This window comes from Phocoena phocoena, chromosome 8, assembly GCF_963924675.1.
Source record: "Phocoena phocoena chromosome 8, mPhoPho1.1, whole genome shotgun sequence".
Classification (NCBI taxonomy): domain Eukaryota; kingdom Metazoa; phylum Chordata; class Mammalia; order Artiodactyla; family Phocoenidae; genus Phocoena; species Phocoena phocoena.
In genome coordinates this window covers 22,661,792-22,681,418 of record NC_089226.1, presented here as the reverse complement: position 1 = coordinate 22,681,418, position 19,627 = coordinate 22,661,792, and the positions used below count along the sequence as shown (strand labels likewise).

Here is a 19,627-nt window from a genome sequence, read left to right as displayed (position 1 = left end):
ATTAAATTTCAAAACAACTATTTATGTGTGTGTGTGTGTGTGTGTGTGTGTGTGTGTATTTTATTTCTTAACAGATGAGGCATGAGGAGGTAAATTTGCGCAACATGATAGATGTGTATGTTTTATATGTATATGTATGTACAACCTAACCAGCCATCAATATAATGCTTAATAATAAAACACTAGACGCATTCCCATTAATATCAGGAATGACACAAAATAACCATTGTTAACATTACAATGTAATTAGACAGAAGTATGAAGCAAGAGATGTAAAAATTGGTAAGGAAGAGGCAATCTGATGATTTTACATTATTATATATGCCTGGAAAACCCAAGAGCCTCAGTGAAACACTAATAGAAACATTGAGTTCACTGAGATACCTAGTTCACTAAAGTTTTATGTACAAGAATAAAAATAATTATTTTTTAGACACCAACAATAACTAGTTAGAAAATATAAGGGAAGAAAGAAACCTCCATTCACAGCAAGAATAAAAGCAAAATATTTTAAGACAAGTTTAAAAAGAAATTTATAAGCCCCCTACAAAGAAATCTAGGAACTGTATTGAAAGAGGAAATTTCAATCAATTATTCTTGATTAAACAATATAGTAAATCAGTAGTGCTTTTTAAGCAAGGATTACTACAATACAATCTCCATCGAACTCCCAACAGCAGCTTTTCTATTAAAACTTGTCAAACTAATTCTTAAGTAGCTGGAAGCACATACATGCAAAAGATTCTTGTATGATTCCCATGCTGTGTAAAGTTTTGAGGTGCGTTGCCCTTCAAAGCTCTACATGACATGGCTGGTCTTGACCTTGACCTTTCTGACCTCATTTGCTGACTCCTCCCCTTGCTCACCTGCCACCAGACATACTGGCCACCTTGCTGTCCTGTGGATGCTCTCATCTCTGGGCTTTGTACTTAACCCTCCCTCCTCCTGTTACACATTCCTTTCACTTCATTTAGGTATCTGCACAAATACCACCCTATCATAAAGGCCTTCCCTGATTTAAAGTTTATCTATAGCATTTACCATCACCTGACGTGTATTTACTGTTTACATTCTCTCCCTCTGTGAGTTTGGTGAGAGAAGAGACTGGTTTTGTTCTTGCTGTATCCCCAGCACCTGGCACCTAGGAGGTGCCCGTTTGCTGAATGAAACTGGCATTAAAAATTACAGGTAAGATCACTAAGAGTTCTGAAGAGAGGATGAAATTACAGTCAATCTTGTTTTTCTTGAACAGTTTACCCTTGAACATCACAGGCATTAGGGGCACCGACCCTCTGTGCAGTCAGAAATCCGAGTATAACTTCACAGTTGGCCCTCCTTATCCAGGGTTCTGCATCCCCAGATCACCAGCCAAGAATCACATAGTCCTTATGTATCTGTTGAAATAAATCCACATTTAACTGGACCCATGCAGTTCAAACCCACTGTTGTTCAAGGGGCAACTGTAGTTATGTTCTATGAAGTCACTGCAAATACTGAACCATTGCTTCTAGAGGAAATACGGGATTAGGTTCCTGCAAGCCTCCGGTCAGAACATTTTCATGGACCAATCAATACATAACCTTGTTGTACATGCAGTACTGTTTAGAGACACTTTATTAAATATGTACTGTTGATTCATTAACACTGAACTCACAGCCAACAGCACTGTAACTCATGCCTGAACAAAGCTTACCTAACACGCATATTTCTCCACAAGGCACATCACAGACTTCTTGCACTTAGATAACACTTCAGCACTAGACTTGGGGGCCATTTAAACAGCAAATTCACCAACAGAAAGCACAAAAATGCAAAAATCATAGCACTAACAAGCCCTTTTTAAGACACTTGTGTCAGCATGAGGGCTTTGTTCAGCCTCCGCTGGAATGCCTGTCTGGCAACTCAAATGTTCCGCCTCTCTGCACATGCACGTTGCCGTGGGGCGACTGTAAAGCACCGCGAGGATTTATTGGGGTTACAAATAAATTTTAGTGAGTAGGCAAATTTGCAAGTACAGAATCCACAGATAACAGGGACCAACTATACATCATTTTTTCAATAAATATTTACTGTGTTTCTGCTATGTGCCATGCTCCCAGAGTTATTTACCACTCAGACATTTATCAAGTCCTAACCTTATGCCAGGCCCTGTGCAAAACTCAAATAATCCAAAGATAGGTTTAACAGTGTTCCAGGGAAGGTTTCATGGCAGAGTTGGGGTTTTAGCTGAATCTTCAATACTAATAGATAAGATTTTAACCTGTGAAACTATGGAGAAAGTTATTTTAGAAGAAAGAATCTTAAACTTGGCTATACATTAGAATCACCCAGACCAAAAAATAAATAAATAAATAAACATCTCTAGGGATGAAACTCTTACACCAGTATATTTTAAATCTCCCCAGAGGATTCCAGTGTGCAATCAAATTAAGAGAACCACTGCTTTAAATCCTTGTGTTTGGCTGGAGTGTAGGTTATGTGAAGGGTTGTAAAGAACAAATAAATCTGGAAAAGAGATTTTGGCCCAGTTATTGGAATGCTATCATTTAGCACATATTTATTAAGCACCTGCTGTTTGCCAGGCACTCTGCTAGTTGCTGGAGATACAGCAGAAAACAAAACACAAGAATCTCTGGCCTGTTAGAGTTTATAGTTGAATTGTTTTGGCAGCTGTTTAGGATGATTCATAGTCTAGATTTAACTTATAGTATATGATGATTTGCATTTAGAAGGAATCTTATCCTAAATGCTCAGAGTTCTAAATTTAATATCTAAATTGCTATATCATCCTCTGATATGAATAGAACTCAGTAAAGAAAAATTGTGTTGTGAACTTCTGTGCTAATTTGACTGAGCGTTTTCTAACACAACCATTCGTTTTGTTAGCCTCTCAAAGTTTTTCAGTTTCTTGCACACTGGGACAATTGTCTAAACCAGTAGAATGAGGACCATTGGAAGTACTAACTCAAGCATTTCATTTTCTCATCTTATACGAGCTGGTATGTAAGGAACTATTATCTGTCTTGATTATTAGCAAGAATTTATACTTAGATCAAACTTATAATTAACAAAGAACTTTTATTGGGTCATAATTTGCTGTATACCATGTTTTATATATTTTTTCTTGAGTTCCTTTACATTTAATGTACCATTACACTGTTTTCTAGACCATTAGCAAGAACAGAGACCTCTAATAATAGAGTCCTCTTTTAATTCTGTCTGATACAATTATTCTTTATAGCCTGAATCTGTCAATTTCACTTAAACTTTTGGTCAAGAAGTTTTGAGTTAGTTTGCTAAATAGAGTTATTTAATACCCGAAGAAGAATAAGACATGCAGCGTCCTCAGCTGGTACACTCAGCCTGAGATGAAATGATGTGCACGCATGAGCACGTGCAGGTGGGAAGTGAGGGGTGCTGTCAGGAGTGAGAGGTACAGTGCTGTGGCATCAAAAGGAGAGATGGGTTGAGTTCTGACTAGGATTGGAGAATGATGTTGTAAATCTTATCATTATTGTGAGAGACAAAGTGCCATTTAACTACCATCCAGCTGTGTTATAATGCAGAGAATGTGTCTTACATATATTTTATATAAAATTACACAGTTTGGGGGCTTCCCTGGTAGCGCAGTTGTTGAGAGTCCGCTTGCCGATGCAGGGGACACGGGTTCGTGCCCCGGTCCGGGAAGATCCCACATGCCACGGAGTGGCTGGGCCCGTGAGCCATGGCCGCTGAGCCTGCGCGTCCGGAGCCTGTGCTCCACAGCGGGAGAGGCCACAACAGTGAAGGCCCGCGTACCAAAAAAAAAAAAAAAAAATTACATAGGTTTGGTCAGCTTTTCCTCAGTTTCAGTTGTACTTAATATAACTGTTAACGTGGATGATATCATGTGCTTTATACTTCTTTTATGATCATCTATGTCCTTTTTTCCTCACGAATTTTCTCTATCCTGCTCTGCCACACATGAGCTGCTTTAGCAACCTAGTACATCAGCATTTTGGATGTCATTTGTATTCTCTGAGCTTTTCTAAAATTTCTCATTCCTTGAGTATTTACAAGTTTTATAGGAATTGAAGATCATCTTTTTAAAAGACTTGCTTGTTTATTTGAACTTTTAAAAATACTAAATGGGGGGAATTTCCTGGCAGTCCACTGGTTAGGACTTGACACTTTCACTGCTGTGCGCCCCCATTTGATCCCTGGTCAGGGAACTTAAATCCCGCAAGCTGCCAAAAAAACAAAGCAAAACAAAACAAAACAAATACTAAATGGGAAGCTAATCATTGGGAAATATTTGAAAATATAACCAAAATAATGATATGGGTTATATTGTCACTTAGAGTGACTATAGAAAAGTTTCTTTGTTTTTAGACCACTGAGAAGAAATACTGTTTTTGTGGATTTCCTATTTGCCTCTGAACCCTGGAGAGAATTGAAAGATATCTGCTCTTAGTGATATGACACTGAAATATTTTTATAATCAAATCCTAAGAATTTTGACTTGAAGAAGCATTATCTTCTTTCTTTGTCACAGAATTGTTTTTTTTTAACTTTATCCCTTTATATGTATTTTTTAAGTGGTCTGTTAATTTATGTAAGTCTTTTCATCACCTTTTTTTTCCTTAATAGTTCTTTATATCAAAACATTATTATTGAATATTGTTTGAGGGGGTCTTTTTCCTGCCTTAGTTCTGAACCAATTGAGAAATAAACAAAGGAGCCAGGTAGATGGACATCAAAATAGCAGCTCTTTTTTTGATGGAGCTATTGCAGAACATGACTTAAGAGCACAGCATAAAGGACTTAGCAACATTGAACCCCCAAATTAGAAAGATGTAGTCATCCAATCTCAGGCAGTGCTGGAGAGCAAAGCAACTGTGTGCTGTCTGCACCTGGGCAGATCCCAAGAGAAATGTGCAGAGGAAGGGGCTGCACTTTGCTTACACAACTCCTCTTCCCAGACTTACCCCTCAGATAAGTCATCCTCAAGTGAGGTGGAAGAGGCCAGAGCATTACTCCTAGGGATGCCACTCTAGTTAGAAAACTGAAGCCAGAGAAGGAGACTGCAGGAAAAGACCTCTCATCCCTGCCAGGCTTGAGCTCACTCAATTTCACAGCTGCCTTGGTTGTTGAAAGCAGCCCCAGTGGCAGAGCCAGGGCTACAGGAACATTGCAAATCACTGCAGGCTCTTTGATAAGCTCACCCTGTCACAAAGAGAAATAAAAACTAGCAGGGAGCATTTTGTTCATATGAATGCCTGCATTCAAATTTGCTGGAGCCTGTTTTTTACTGGTCTTTTTTTTCACTCAGATGTCTTCTAGATAGCAACACACTGCTGGGTACCATATAGGCTTTTTTTGCTGTGTGGATTATCAAAGATTAAATCGATCTGCCCTCAAGAAGCTTACAGCCTGGTTCATAAATAAGTGCTATATTGTGCAGTACAGACTATTAATGTTATAGAAGTTCAATAAAAACTAGACTGGTCCAAGAAGATTTTTATGGAAAAATAAGCCTTGAGCTGGCCTTAGAACAACAGATATGATCTGGGTAGGTGAGGCTGTGCAAGAGAACACTTGGGTGAAGGGACAGTTGTTTCAGCATCTGGGACTTCACTTTTGCTATTCCTTCACCTTAATTGAAGTGGAAAATAAGAATACAGGGCTAGAGGAGCCCCGGTTGTAAGAATCTGGAAAACAAAGCAGAGGACCAGAGATGTGATCTGCTGAGATTTTTTTTAAACCTAAGCGTGGTGTCATTGAAAATTACTCTGGCAGGGATGTACTTAGGGGGTATTCAAGGAAGGAGATAAATTAAGAAATGAAAGTAATCTAAGCCTAAGGAAATGAAATATATTAAAGCTCTAATGCCCATCTGATTTACTAAATATAATAACTTTCAGAGGTTAGAGTTAGTGCCTGATTGATTTTGCTCCATTCTTTTACACCATGTGTATAAATTAGGTTTTTGGTTGGTTTTTTTTAATCAAAAATAATGAGAGCTTTTGGTTAAAAATTTAACCTTTCAATCTTCTGGGGACAATTGGGAAAATTTGATTTAATAATCTTACTTCTATGGAGGTGTTTTAGGATGAAAAGAATTGTAGATTGCAGGAGAACGAATCCATATTAGGAGAAAGGTACCGGGAAAATTTGATTTAATGATCTTACTTCTATGGAGGTGTTTTAGGATGAAAAGAATTGTAGATTGAAGGAGAACAAATCCATATTAGGAGAAAGGTACCTGGAAGGCAGCTTGGATCACTGCTGACAAAGAGAATTGATTCCAACACTAGCATCAAAACCCACGTGTGTCACATTCATACCTCAGCAAACAGTTGAATTTTCAAATGTTAGAAAAGCCCTTGACATTGACAGATTTTAGTGTTATCACTAAAACCACACTGTCATAACTGCGCCCTGTGCTCAGTCATTTATTGCAGTGACCCAGACAGCCCAGTACAGCTGTTTGCATTTTCTCTGCAGTGGGAAGTGGACCAGGGCCATGCCTAATAAAGGCAGGCAAGGGCCTCTTTTCACCTACAGATGTTTTAATGTGCTTAACGTTATCCAATACTAGCAACCAAGATAGTCTAAATACCACAGCAGGATCTGATTAGCTTTTTCAGATCACTGCCTTTATTTGCTGTTTGCAAAAAAGCTTAATCCAGTGCTAGGGATCAGGCTGCCTGCTGAGCTCTCCGGTAGTTTTCTCTCATTCTTTGTGTTCACAGTGGCAGGAATTAGTGAGAAGATTCCTCCTCCTCCTGAATTAAAGCTATAAAGTAGTAACTATAGTAGCAAAGGGGTAAAAAGAAGAAAGAAAGCCCAAGGGAAAGAGGGACTGTCTATTCATACTAAAGAGTGTCTTTTTTATATACAAAAGGGAAAAGATTTTAATGTAAATTCATAAATATTGACCTCGCTATCTCTAGTCAGTACATAAGTTTTATTAGGTTTTAGTTGTAACTATTTTGCATGAATATGTCATATTTTTCGTCTTAATCTTATTTAATCAAACTCAGTTTTACCAGAAGTGCATTTACTAACCATACTAGTGGACTTGATTTATCTTTCTTACTTTTTTCAGAGTTGATGATACCTTTTTACTCATGAAATTAAAAAAAAAAGAGATTACTACCACACCAACAAAAAAATAATTTCTAACTTAATTTTTGTGATGTTCATATGCTTACTCAAGACATAAAATTTGAGCTCTATGTAATTCATAGAGTTATTATACTTTGCAATAAACTATAATATTAGAAATGCTTTATCTTGATCTTTTGTGAGCTTATGGAATTAGGCTATGGGTGTAACTATTGCAAAAAACATTACTGTAACCCTTGGCAGAAAAAGAATAGTTCTTCCTTTAGAAATTAGTTTGGCATTCAGAATCTAATAATTACATTTAGTTTGAAAATACTTTCACAGATTTTTAAATTTTCTAACATTTTTGGAATAACATACTTTCATGGAATATTAAGCTCTTTTTGAGGAAAAATATCTATAGACAAATGGTGATCTACAAATACCATACTTTGTATTTTAGTTTTCTTTCTGGAAACAGCAATAATTTTTAGGCTTTTAGTAGGCATAAGGAATGTTTTGAGGTAGCTGAAAATTTTTAACCATTTAGAGTAGATTTCTCTCTTATTTTGTAAATAGAGTACCTCTCATTTACATTTGACTGGGCACAATAAGGACATGCCCAAGAGTCCCCACCAATATTAACTTTTTTTCTAAGTATTGTCACATGGTCCTAAATGTGAGTAGCCTCTGTTTTTGTGTGTGAGAAGAGAGACTGATTTAGATTGTTTGAGATTGTTTGGGGTGCTTTAACCAAATTTTATACCTTTTAGGGTACTTGATTATATAATGGGAAAGCCCAGGCTCTGCATAAATCAGCCTATCTCAGAAAATTGTATTTTAAGAGGAGCTTTTTCCTTCACTCTTTTAATTTGCACTGGAATGAAAAGGGGAGACGTGTGTGTGTGTGTGTGTGTGTGTGTGTGTGTGTGTGTGTGTTCTACATCACATAAGTAGGTAGTAGAACTGCCTTAGATTGCCTTTTTCTTTAGTAAGGAATTAGTCTCACAACACCTGATGGTGTTTAAATTTTGATTGAATTTCTGTAATCAGAGGTCACTCAAGATACAATTTATGCAGCTCTCAAAAGCAAGTAGTCCATAACATTATAAATACTGTAGTCTGGAACTTTGAAATAAATCAGGGATGATAAGCTTCCTCACTGACAGAGCTGATTTTTGTATACTCATATCCTTTAAAAATATTACAATGTTTCTTCTTTGTAAAGTTAACCTGTTCCTGAACTGAAATTTGAGTATTACATCTTACAAATTTTATGAAATATAACTATAACAAATAACATGTTGTATATTAAAACATAATGAACGATTTTGCTTTTATTTAATTACATGATTAACTAGTATCCATAATAAAATAATTTTACACTGTTATTTGACATAAATAAAGTGGGTCGTTCTGGTGATTTTAGGTTGAAGTTAAGTAGTTTTGTCTAAATATTAAGTTTAGATGACTCATTTGGCACAAAGTTGGCCAAACTTGTTTTATCTTATGAACTTTAAAAAAATCAGTTCTGTTTGTACGCTTTTAAACCTTTTTCTTTGCAATCTTATTTTCATCATCTCTTTTTTGTTTGTTTTATTCTCTTGTCACAAATGAACCAATACTTACAAATATTTTATATTTCCCAGTATTTCCAGGGAAGTAGCTTTGCTATAATCTCTGTCTCATTTCACCAGTAAATCATTTATTAAAGAAAAGGGATTGCTGCAGTAGTTAATTGCTACTTTGACACACCTCGTTTTCTTTATTTCTCAGAAACAAAAAGCTAATAGACTAGAGGATAGCCTTGACTTTTTGGAAACATGCAACTTTTACAACTTTAAAATATAATTGGTTTCTTTGTTTTGTTTAAAACCAAGGAGGAAAAGCTGGTCTGCCCAAGCCAGGTGTTTTCTTGTTGGCAGCGGGCTCCCTCATGGCTCTGCTCTCAAAGAGCAGCTGCCTACTACAGCTTTGTATGGCCTATTGTTGCCGCACACCCCTCGTTAATACACATGCTGCCCGGGGCAGACCCGAGAATGACATCAACTTGCTTATCTTAGAAACCTGCGAACCTGAAGCAGGGTGCTGAGGTTGGCTTGCATCTGCCTGGCCGACTAATTGTGAGCTTTCTGGCCTATGATTGGTTGTTATTCCACTCGGTAATAGGTTAAGCAAAGACATTGCCATTCCATCTGTTCACCCATTCATTGTTCTTCTTGCTTGCCTGGAAGGCTGCAGCTAAAATTGTGTTAAGGAGTTACTGCTGAAGCTGCTACAGAAACCAATGTCTTTGTATTTTCCTGCGAACGTGAGTATATGTGCTACTTAGTGCCTTGGAAGTTAAACTTTGCTAAGTATTCAGGATATTAATTTGAACTCTGTTAAGGATAGAATGCACCTCAAATGAAAGCCTACAAATTATTACATAGTGCCAAAATACCAGAAAGTTAAATTCTTTCTGTAAAATATGTCTGTGAAGCAGATTTTTTACATTTTTGTATTCTGGAGTTATATAAATAATTACAGTTTCATAAACATTCACAAGGCATTAGGCATGCCATGTAATCATTTGTACTTAAAGATAAGTTATAGTGTGTTCTGATATTTTGATAAATAATGAATTTAGATTTTATCTTCTTGTCACATTCTTAGGTTTCTTAAGGTGTCACTGTCAGACCTAGGTGCTGTAAAATGATAGTAAGATTTAATAGATTTTTCCATTGTTTTAAAAATCTAGCTTGGGGAGATGGATTGCTATTAGATGTTTCAGCTTGTTTTAATTATGATGATTAAGTATTCAACTGCTTTATCAGCAGTTTCAATACTCAGGTATAGTTTACAATTTCTTCTCTCCCACCTTTTTTTTTTTTTTTTTTTTTGCTTGCATTAGTTTCAGATATTAGATTGAAGATGTCACTTGGAGAACTGTTGCTTTCAAGAGATCTGTAATGGGGAAGGGAGGAGACAAAGACTTTCATCTATCAGTTGGGAGGAAAAGAAAGAGCATAAAGGGTTAAAAAGAGGTTTCATTTCTACCACATGCCCTATTGTGTGAACATATGCATAAGTCTATTGAAAGTTTTCAGAAGATGGGCAGGCCACCAGTTGCTGGTCTCCTGCAGTTCCAGTAGACATCTGTTGCCCCAGAGCATTAACCAATCTGTTCAAAGGGACATCCTTCTTTTGTTAGCTAGAGGGATGCAGACAACAGCACTCACTAAAATACAGTGGTAATTAAATACAGAGACTACAGCAGTAGGTATTTATTACATATTCATTATTTTATTTTCATTGTTCTCATACTATTACCATTTGGATAACAATCAGAACCCACTTTATGGCATTGTAACTTGATGTTACAAACAAACATTGATTTAACAAGTTTATGGTCTAATATTCTGATAATATGATGCTTTTTAGAATATAAAAAAATTTTACTAGATTTGAGATGAAGGATTATCTAAGTTATCTAATGAGAGCTTTCAGAAAATCTCACTAAATGGGGGAATGTTTGTGTATGCAACAAATTTCTAGTAAATAGCCTTTATATAATAAAATCTGCTTTGAGCTAGTATAAAGCTTTTTGGCAATTAAAATAATTGGTTACACTTTATCATCTATAAATGTCATCTATAGCATGACATTTTAGTTCTTTTTCAACATATAGTATTATTTGATTTTTTACTTATTAGACCTTCAATAAGAAAAATTGTTTTAGTTTCTACAATATTTGGAGGAAATCTAAAGCTCTGTAAGTACAGAAATCTGTTTTCAGACCAATATATGTTTGCTCAGTACCTTTTGTGTTCATGAATATAGTGTAAAGGCCAATTATAATAGGTCTCTGATAACCTAAAAGTTAAGCCGTATTCTTGGAGTTTTTTGATAGCTATGGGAATATAAACATTGACCTACTTTGTGTGTGAAACTTTGTCTAGGCTGCTTCATGAAATGAGGAAAATTACTCTTGTTAATAGTTGATTAATTTAAAGATTATTTATATGCATTTGCATTTCAGTAAATGGCAAAACTTAAAAGTCTTATTTAAAAATTTAAGAAGAAAAGTGTTTTCTCCCTTGCATGTAATAGTAAATTTTGTGTTGTTATTGTAGTCTTTGCTAATCATTTTCCAAGTTATATTGATCATTTTTTTAATATTGTTCATTTTTAAGGCACTGAACAAAAATAAAGATCACATACCATTCTTTGTTCTAAGATGTAATAATCCCTTGTTAAGTTTTACACATTACATTAAGTAGTACTGCAGCCTATGAAGATATTTTTGTCAGCTTTTATATCTTAAGACTTTTGTCACCTTTTAAATTTAATTTTTTGGTTGAATGATTTCAAAATATTGACTTTTTTTTTAGTGCCATATTAATTCAGGGCAATCTTTTTTTTTTTTTTAACATCTTTATTGAGTATAATTGCTTTACAATGGTGTGTTAGTTTCTGCTTTATAACAAAGTGAATCAGCTATACATATACATATATCCCCATATCTCTTCCCTCTTGTGTCTCCCTCCCTCTCACCCTCCCTATCCCACCCCTCTAGGTGGTCACAAAGCACCGAGCTGATCTCCCTGTGCTATGCGGCTGCTTCCCACTAGCTATTGGTTTTACATTTGGTAGTGTAAATATGTCCATGCCACTCTCTCACTTTGTCACAGCTTACCATTCCCCCTCCCCATGTCCTCAAGTCCATCCTCTAGTAGGTCTTCGTCTTTATTCCCATCCTGCCCCTAGGTTCTTCATGACCAATTTTTTTTTTTTTTTTTTAGATACCATATATATGTGTTAGCATACAGTATTTGTTTTTCTCTTTCTGACTTATTTCAGTCTGTATGACAGACTCTAGGTCCATCCACCTCACTACAAATAACTCAATTTCGTTTCTTTTTATGGCTGAGTAATATTCCATTGTATATATGTGAAGGGTGATCTTTTACTAATTACAAGTGAATAAGGAAGCATTTTAGAGATTAAAGTTTTAAAAACCAAATCTTTACCATTTGAGTCAATAAAAGTAAGTTTTTTCAAATTTATATTATGTAGTGGAGAAAATATATGCAGCTTATAGGCCTGGTAATTGAACTTATTTGTCCTTATAGGAACTACAAATTATTTAACTGCTTGTTTAGTACAAGATGACATTGGTTACCTCAAAGAAAGTTATCCAGTGAAATCTGGAAGATGAAGAGAGGCCTGTCAGTATGAAAAAAAGTTCAACCAAAATATTTTAAAAGAAAAGTTATTTTGCCTAACAAAATTAGGTGTACATTTTTTGAAGTAGTGTAAATCAAGCTTACACTTATACCTAATATTAGCTCACTTGGAAACATTATATTTAAATAGTATATATAAATTATATGAATTATCACAAGTTCAAGGTGTGTGGTATTCACTAAATACATTTGAATACAAATGAGTTTTATCTAGTTTAATATTATAAAAAGCAAACAATGGATAATCCCATTTTTCTCCCTATTTAATCATTATAGCCATATAATAAAATTACATAGAAAAGCAGATTTACATAGTGTCACCATCACTTTTTTAATATTAGAGTGAAAGTGATACTGAAAGATTTAAATATTGGGTTGGCAAAAAGTTTGTTCAGTTTTAGGTAAAAATAGGAGACATTTTTCATGTTCATGAAGAACTTTATTGAACAGCGTATTCACTAACTGAACGAACTTTTTGACCAACCCAATACGTTTTTAGGGTGGATAATTTTCAGTTTAAAAACTTTATAATATCTGGTTTTGCTTCTTTGAAAAATGTGAAAATTAAGAATTCACTATTCTTTAAACATAACATTTCATTCTAATGTTCCCCACCGGCTGTATGTTTCAAAAAGTATTAATCTTGTTTAAAACAGTCCAAAAGAAAAACACTACAGCTCAATATTAAAATAATATTTCTTAGTTCAATTCAGGGGTTTGGTCAGTGAGTCATTATCTTGAAAATTTATCTCACAACAGCACTTATGCAAAATCCAAACTTTTCAGGGGAGATCAAAAATGTTGCCCGTTAAATACACTTCCTGCAGTCAGAGCAGATTGTGGGGTTTACAGAACAATGATGTCGGAGCTTCCAGATTGGTTTGGCAGCTGCATTGTTCTCAGAGGGTAAACCAGACGCACTTAAGTCCCAGTCTCTTTTATAGGCTTTTGTTCATACCAAATTATTCTTTTACTGTGCTAGCATTCATGATGGCACGTTAAAAGAGTGCCGCTTAGCAACCAGCTCTGGTTGCCAGGCAGCCCAGCTTCCAATAGGTTTTCCTTGTTTAAGATACTTTTGGTGGGAGCTCTACCAAGGCCACAGTGCAGATTTTTCTTTTTAACTGTATCCCTTTATTAGGATGCTGTTGTGATTTGTTGCTTGCATTATGGTGTCAGTGTATTACAGTAGTTAATAAATCACTGAGTATTAAGTTTTGCTTTCAAAACTGCTTCCTTTAATTCTAATAATTGGGCTCATGCATATCCATATTAATAGAAAAAAATTGAAATGGTTACAGCTTCATAATGGAGCAGATGGATATAGAGGTCTCCCAAGGAAAATCTCTTTTTATCAGTTGTGCAGTCAGGAGCCAGGAGAGTGTGATGTTTCTTTAAAACTAATGAATGCTATATTAGTAGAACAATGATGTTAAATTTATCTGTCTTCTCAAGGGATAAAACTGAAGAAACTCCTGTAGAAGTGTGTAGGAGTTCTACACTGAAGGAATTTTAAGTGTACTGTTATCAAGTTAAAGATTCCATGGTCTCTTCTCTATTATTTACCATAGTTAATACAATTTATTTCATTGTATAGAAATACTGCACTCTCTAATAAGTTCACTCTAATGCATTCAAATGTGCAACTTCTTAGAAAATCACTTAGCATTTTCTCTTAACATTTATATAATAGCTCCTTTCTAGTGTAAATAAGATGTTGAGGAACTGTAGAATAAAATGTTTTTCCAATTTTCTTTTTTAGGTTATTTAAATAGGTGTTCTATGACAGTCTCATATTCAGCTACCACTGGCTTACCAATGTTATCCATGCGTAGAACACTGGAATTGCCTTAATAAGTAAACTACTGATGTGCATGTAGTCCTTACAATGAAGCACAAGAGAAAATAATTTTATTTTGCTAACCTATTCCTGGTAGAGAAATAACAATTATTCCCAGTAGACTTTTAGGAAAACAGTAAAATAGCCAAAGCCTTTTAAACAGTAAAAGCATTCTGTAGGGGGAAAGTAGAATAAAAGATGACTTTTTAACCAAATGCAGATAATAATTAGCTAATCACCTAATATAATACAGAAGTATTTTCTGCCATAAAATTCAAGAAATTAAGATAACATTTATTCAGTGTACTTAATTATTTGCTGCTAATTTTATTTAGCAGCAAATATAATGATAGGAATATTCCATTCCTATGCTTTCTATAAATGTGCATAGAATAAGAGCTGTTTCCCCTGGAATGAAATAGACTGTAGTCCCTGGCACTTAATAAAGGTAGCACAGTGTTGTATTCTGTTACTGTGTTCAGGATTTACAAAATAAAGATTATTAGGGCAAAACTATTCATCTCTTAAGTGGAATATAATTCACTTTGTAATTATTTCATTCCTTGTTGGCTGTTGTAGAATGTGTGCGCTTTCATCGCAGTAGTACTCTAAATCGTTTTTGAAAGTCTTTAAATTGTTGTTACGCTTGATCCAAATTAATAACTTTTAAATTATAATAAGTTAATGTTTTCCTTTTCACATGGCTTTCTCTTTAAAATAATTTTTGCAAATTTTTGTGAATTATTTTAGAGAAAATGTACATAACCTGTCATAGCACATCTAAAACAGGGTTTTTTAAAATAATATTCTGTGTGTCACTATAGAAACATAGGCCTTCTAACTGTGGGAAAATCTCTTCCATCAGGATTGAGAAGCAGCATGATGTAGTGGGGAAAGCATGGGTTTCGGAGTCAGCCAAAACTGGGTAAAAAATCCAGTTCCCCTACTTATTTACTTTGTTGCCTTGGAGGGAATACTTAATTTTTCTAATTCCAAACTTTGTCATCTGAAAAACAGGACATGATACTATCTTGGAAGGGTGTTATAAGGGATGAGAGGATGTAGACAAAAAGTTGATATTCAATAGTTTGGTAATTCTCTCCCAACTTCTTTATTGAAATAGAAATGATACTGAAATATCATTCAGTAGACATGAAATTCTAAATATTTTACATTTTTCTCTAGGAATACGGGGTGCTTTGCATTCAAGAATACAGAAAAAACAGCAAAGTGGAGTCAAGTACACATAACAGCTTCATGGGCTTGAAGGATCATCTGGGGCATGACCTAGGCCACCTTTATGTGGAGAGCACTGACCCACATTTAAGTGCATCTGTACCTTGGTCAATGGTAGAAAAACCAACAATGGATAAAGTTAATTCCGGGAAGGAAGAAAAAGAGGTGTCTGAAGAGAATGCGAGCTCTGGTGACTCTGAAGAAAGCACAAATTCTGATAATGAGTCAGAACAATTGAGTAGCATTTCGGTAGAGCCATGCTTATTAACCAAGACTCACAGACAACTATGTAGGTCTCCGTGTTTAGAGCCTCACATACTCAAACGCAGTGAAATTTTGCAAGACTTTAAACCTGAAGAGTCTCAGCCAACCAAGGAAGTGAGGAAACCCCCTGATGTGGTGCGAGAGTACCAAACAAAACTGGAGTTTGCACTGAAATTAGGTTATTCTGAAGAACAGGTTCAGCTTGTGCTAAACAAACTTGGTACCGATGCTTTAATCAATGATATTTTGGGAGAACTTGTCAAACTTGGAAATAAAAGTGAGGCTGAACAAACGGTTAGTACAATTAACAGTATAATGAGGGAAACGTCTTCCCTGGAATCTCAGCGGTCTGAGTCTCCGATGCAAGAGATTGTAACAGATGATGGGGAAAATCTGAGACCAATAGTTATCGATGGCAGCAATGTGGCGATGAGGTAAGTGGGGAAATCTTCACTCATTATTACCAAACAATCTTTAAAACGTATTTCTAATTTTGTGACTGTTTCTTTTCTAACAGTCATTAACGTCAAGGTTGTTCTACATCCCAACATTAGCTTCCATATTTCTAATTGTGTCTCTCTTAGTTCTCTCTCTACTTCCAGAGCGGTCAACCACTCTTACCTCATTTGTCCCTAAATAAAAGACCTCCTTTTCCCTAGTTATGTCTTTTTTCCCCCTCATCTGGTAAATTACTATGGTATAAAAATTAGCATATATTCCCGGTATAGTGTTAAACATTAGTTTTAATTGAAGAACTTGAGTATGATCATATTGAATAACTTTGGAACCTAGAGAGATAAATGGCCTTTTTCTATACAAAGTCAAATAACCATAAGATAAAATCCCAGTTCTTGAGAAAATTATTTTTATTGGTTTCAGGAACAAATCAAAGCTATAATTTCAGGAGTTTGTTTTGTTCCGTTTAAGAAATGTAATTCAAAAATAATTTTTTAGGAACTGGGGGGGAAAAAAAAAGCACAAAGCTTCCAGAGAAATTTTTTTATGGATTTTGATGGCTAAAAACGTAAAGTGCATCTAAATTCAATTAGTATATAGTTAACTGCCCACAGTGTTCAGAATACTGTGGGGATATAAAGATATGGAAAGGCATCAGTTCTTCTTTCAGAAAGCTTAACATTTCATATATTGTTTCTCAAGGTGACCTGAGGATAGCTATCAAAGAATCATCTGGGGAACTTGTTCTAACTAGTGTACATTCTAGAGCAGTGCTGTTCAATGGAAACGTGATGTGAGGCACATATGTCATTTAAAATTTTCTGGTACCTACATTAAAAAATTAAAAGAAACAAGTGAAATTAATATGAATAATATATTTTATTTAGGTTAATATAGCCAAAATATTATTTCAATGTGTGTTCAATAAGAAAATTGTTAATGAGATATTTTTGCATTATTTCTTTCATATTAAGTCTTAAAATCAGATATCTTACACTTATAGCACATCGCTATTCAGACTAGCCATACTACAAGTGCTTAATAGCCACATGTAGCTTGTGGCTACATATTAGACAGTATAGTTCTAGAAACCTACCAAGTCCACACACAGACCTACCAAGTCTAGATCAAGGTGTAGCCCAGCCATCTCCTTTTGTAACAAATACCCCCACTAATAATGATGCCTACTAAAATTTGAGAACTGCTGTTTTTTAGGTGATAGCAGCATTTCTGCATAGAGTATGAGAAGGACCAACTTGTAATCCTCAAAATAATACTGCTTCCACCTGATGGAAAGGTTATCTTTCATTTATAAGCAAATGAGATTTGCAATATTTAAATTACTTGTCCAAAGTAAAACATAATTCAAACCCAAATATGTCTGACTTCAAAGTCTGTACACTTTTCATCATAATGAAAGGTTAAAAACAAACTGAAAATGTTCAAGCCAGATCTTCCAGGGCCTTCAATGCCAAGCTAGAGAATTTAAACTTGGCTCCAATCCAAAGGTAATTGAAGATTTTTGAGGAGGGTAATGTCAAGAGTAGAGCTGTGCCTTAAACTGATAATCTGGCCATGATATTTAAAGTGGACTACAGGAGATAGGAGATAAATTTGAATGCAAACAACCCTTTCTAAGGGAGTAAAAAGGGCCTTAAGTGTCATAGAGGTATGAAGTGTACATACAACCTTGAGAAGTCCTTCAGTAAAATAACCTCTCTGTTGTCTAATCTTTCCCAAATTTAGCCATGAAATGATTTTTTTTTTTCTTGCAATAAGCCAGAACTAGTTAACAGTTACCTTAGCAGAGTGATAATGAGTAAAGCCAAAACACCATGGAATCGCCAAGCGAGAGAGTAATGAAGGAAGGTAATAGGTCCTGGAGAAACACCTACAACCATAGCCATATACGAAAAGTACCAGAGAGGTTCTTAAAGGGCTCAACTCTTGGAGAATCTGATTCAATGGGGTATAGTAGAGCCCAAATAACTGTATAGTATTTTTAAAGTGCCAAGGTATTTCTGATGCATAGCCAGTGTTAAGAACAATTCAACATGGAAGGTGTGGATATCAATAGGTCGGAAGGTAGAAGAAACTGATGATCCAGGGAAAGAGTAGTGTGAAAAATACCAGTCTTAGAAAAAAGTTTAGTGCTAGTAAAACCAAGAGACATACAAATGCCATCAACTCAAGGAAGCGGAGGCTTTAAGGAGAGAGTATCCTGTGGGTAGAACTGAAAAAAAGATACAGGGACATGACAGCCAGGAAATCATTGTCTTCAAGAATGCCATATGGTGTTAAAGATAGAAACCCAGTTACAAGATGTCAAGAAATGAAGGAGTAGAGCTAGACTGTTATTCTCAAAAGTTGACAGAGGAAGGGAAGAAAGAGGAGTGAGTTGAGAAACGATTTTTAGTTTTATATAGAACAGAACTATATAAGCTGAGGGGATGGGGAAAAAGTCTCCACAACAGCAATAATATGAGAGTTTAATTTTTGAAGCAAAGTTCTCTGAAGGAGGAGACAATCAAAATACAAATAGAGAATTTGGCATTGGAGGTAAATACACTTTGGGGTAGTCAGAAGAACACCTTGGAGGGGAAAAACAGCATCAGACTTATAAAACTTAGAGCCCATAGAAGTGAATTTTTTTAATGGATATCATTTAGATAAATGATGTCACAGTTGGAGCAACTCACATGACTGAAACCTAGTTCCCAGTGGCAATTGAAAAGTACTTGGATAACTGAAAATTTGCATAAAACTCTAAACTTTACTTATCCCACATGCTGAGATACAAAAATAAATGGCATAATTAAGGCATTTCAAACAATCTACTATATGTAATTAGAAAACACTTCCACCCCCACGCTATTTTGGCCCCATTCTGTTTCTTTTGCTATAAAGACGGGACAATGCACGTCGTATGTTTTAATCTGACATGTAACCTGAGATGCTTCAGGCATTGCAGGAGAGAACGAGTTGACAGGAAATTTTATTATAGCAGCGTTATACTGTCAGTCACAATGAAATGTCGTACCACGTCCATAACTTTGAAAGTGCCAGAACTCATGGAAATGCATAGTAAACTTTTACATTCTGCCACTTACGAGATCTATGTAAAGTAATAAAAGTCAGTTAGAAATGCATATCTACTTCAGATTCAAAATCTTAATTTAACAAAATGCAGAGAGATTTTACCCATTTCCTGTTGCATAAGATATAGCAAACATGCTTTTACTTTTTATTTTAATTTTTTATTTTTTGCGGTACGCGGGCCTCTCACTGTTGTGGCCTCTCCCGTTGCGGAGCACAGGCTCTAGAGGCGCAGGCTCAGCAGCCATGGCTCACGGGCCTAGCTGCTCCGCGGCACGTGGGATCCTCCCGTACCAGGGCACGAACCCGTATCCCCTACATCGGCAGGCGGACTCTCAACCACTGCGCCACCAGGGAAGCCCCATGCTTTTACTTTTTTTTTTTTTTTTTTAAATATTTTTAATTAATTAATTTACGG

At 35.5% G+C, this 19,627-nt stretch overlaps 1 protein-coding gene across 1 annotated transcript in view; it reads left to right on the top strand.

Annotated features, from left to right (window-relative positions):
* The first annotated feature begins 9,376 nt into the window (after window positions 1-9,376).
* The window catches only part of ZC3H12C (zinc finger CCCH-type containing 12C), a 36,650-nt gene continuing 26,399 nt past the window's right edge, over window positions 9,377-19,627 (top strand). Inside the window, exons 1-2 of the mRNA XM_065882605.1 lie at window positions 9,377-9,400; window positions 15,343-16,091. Coding sequence (XP_065738677.1) covers window positions 9,377-9,400; window positions 15,343-16,091 — 773 coding nt within the window. The remainder of the gene's footprint in view (window positions 9,401-15,342; window positions 16,092-19,627) is intronic.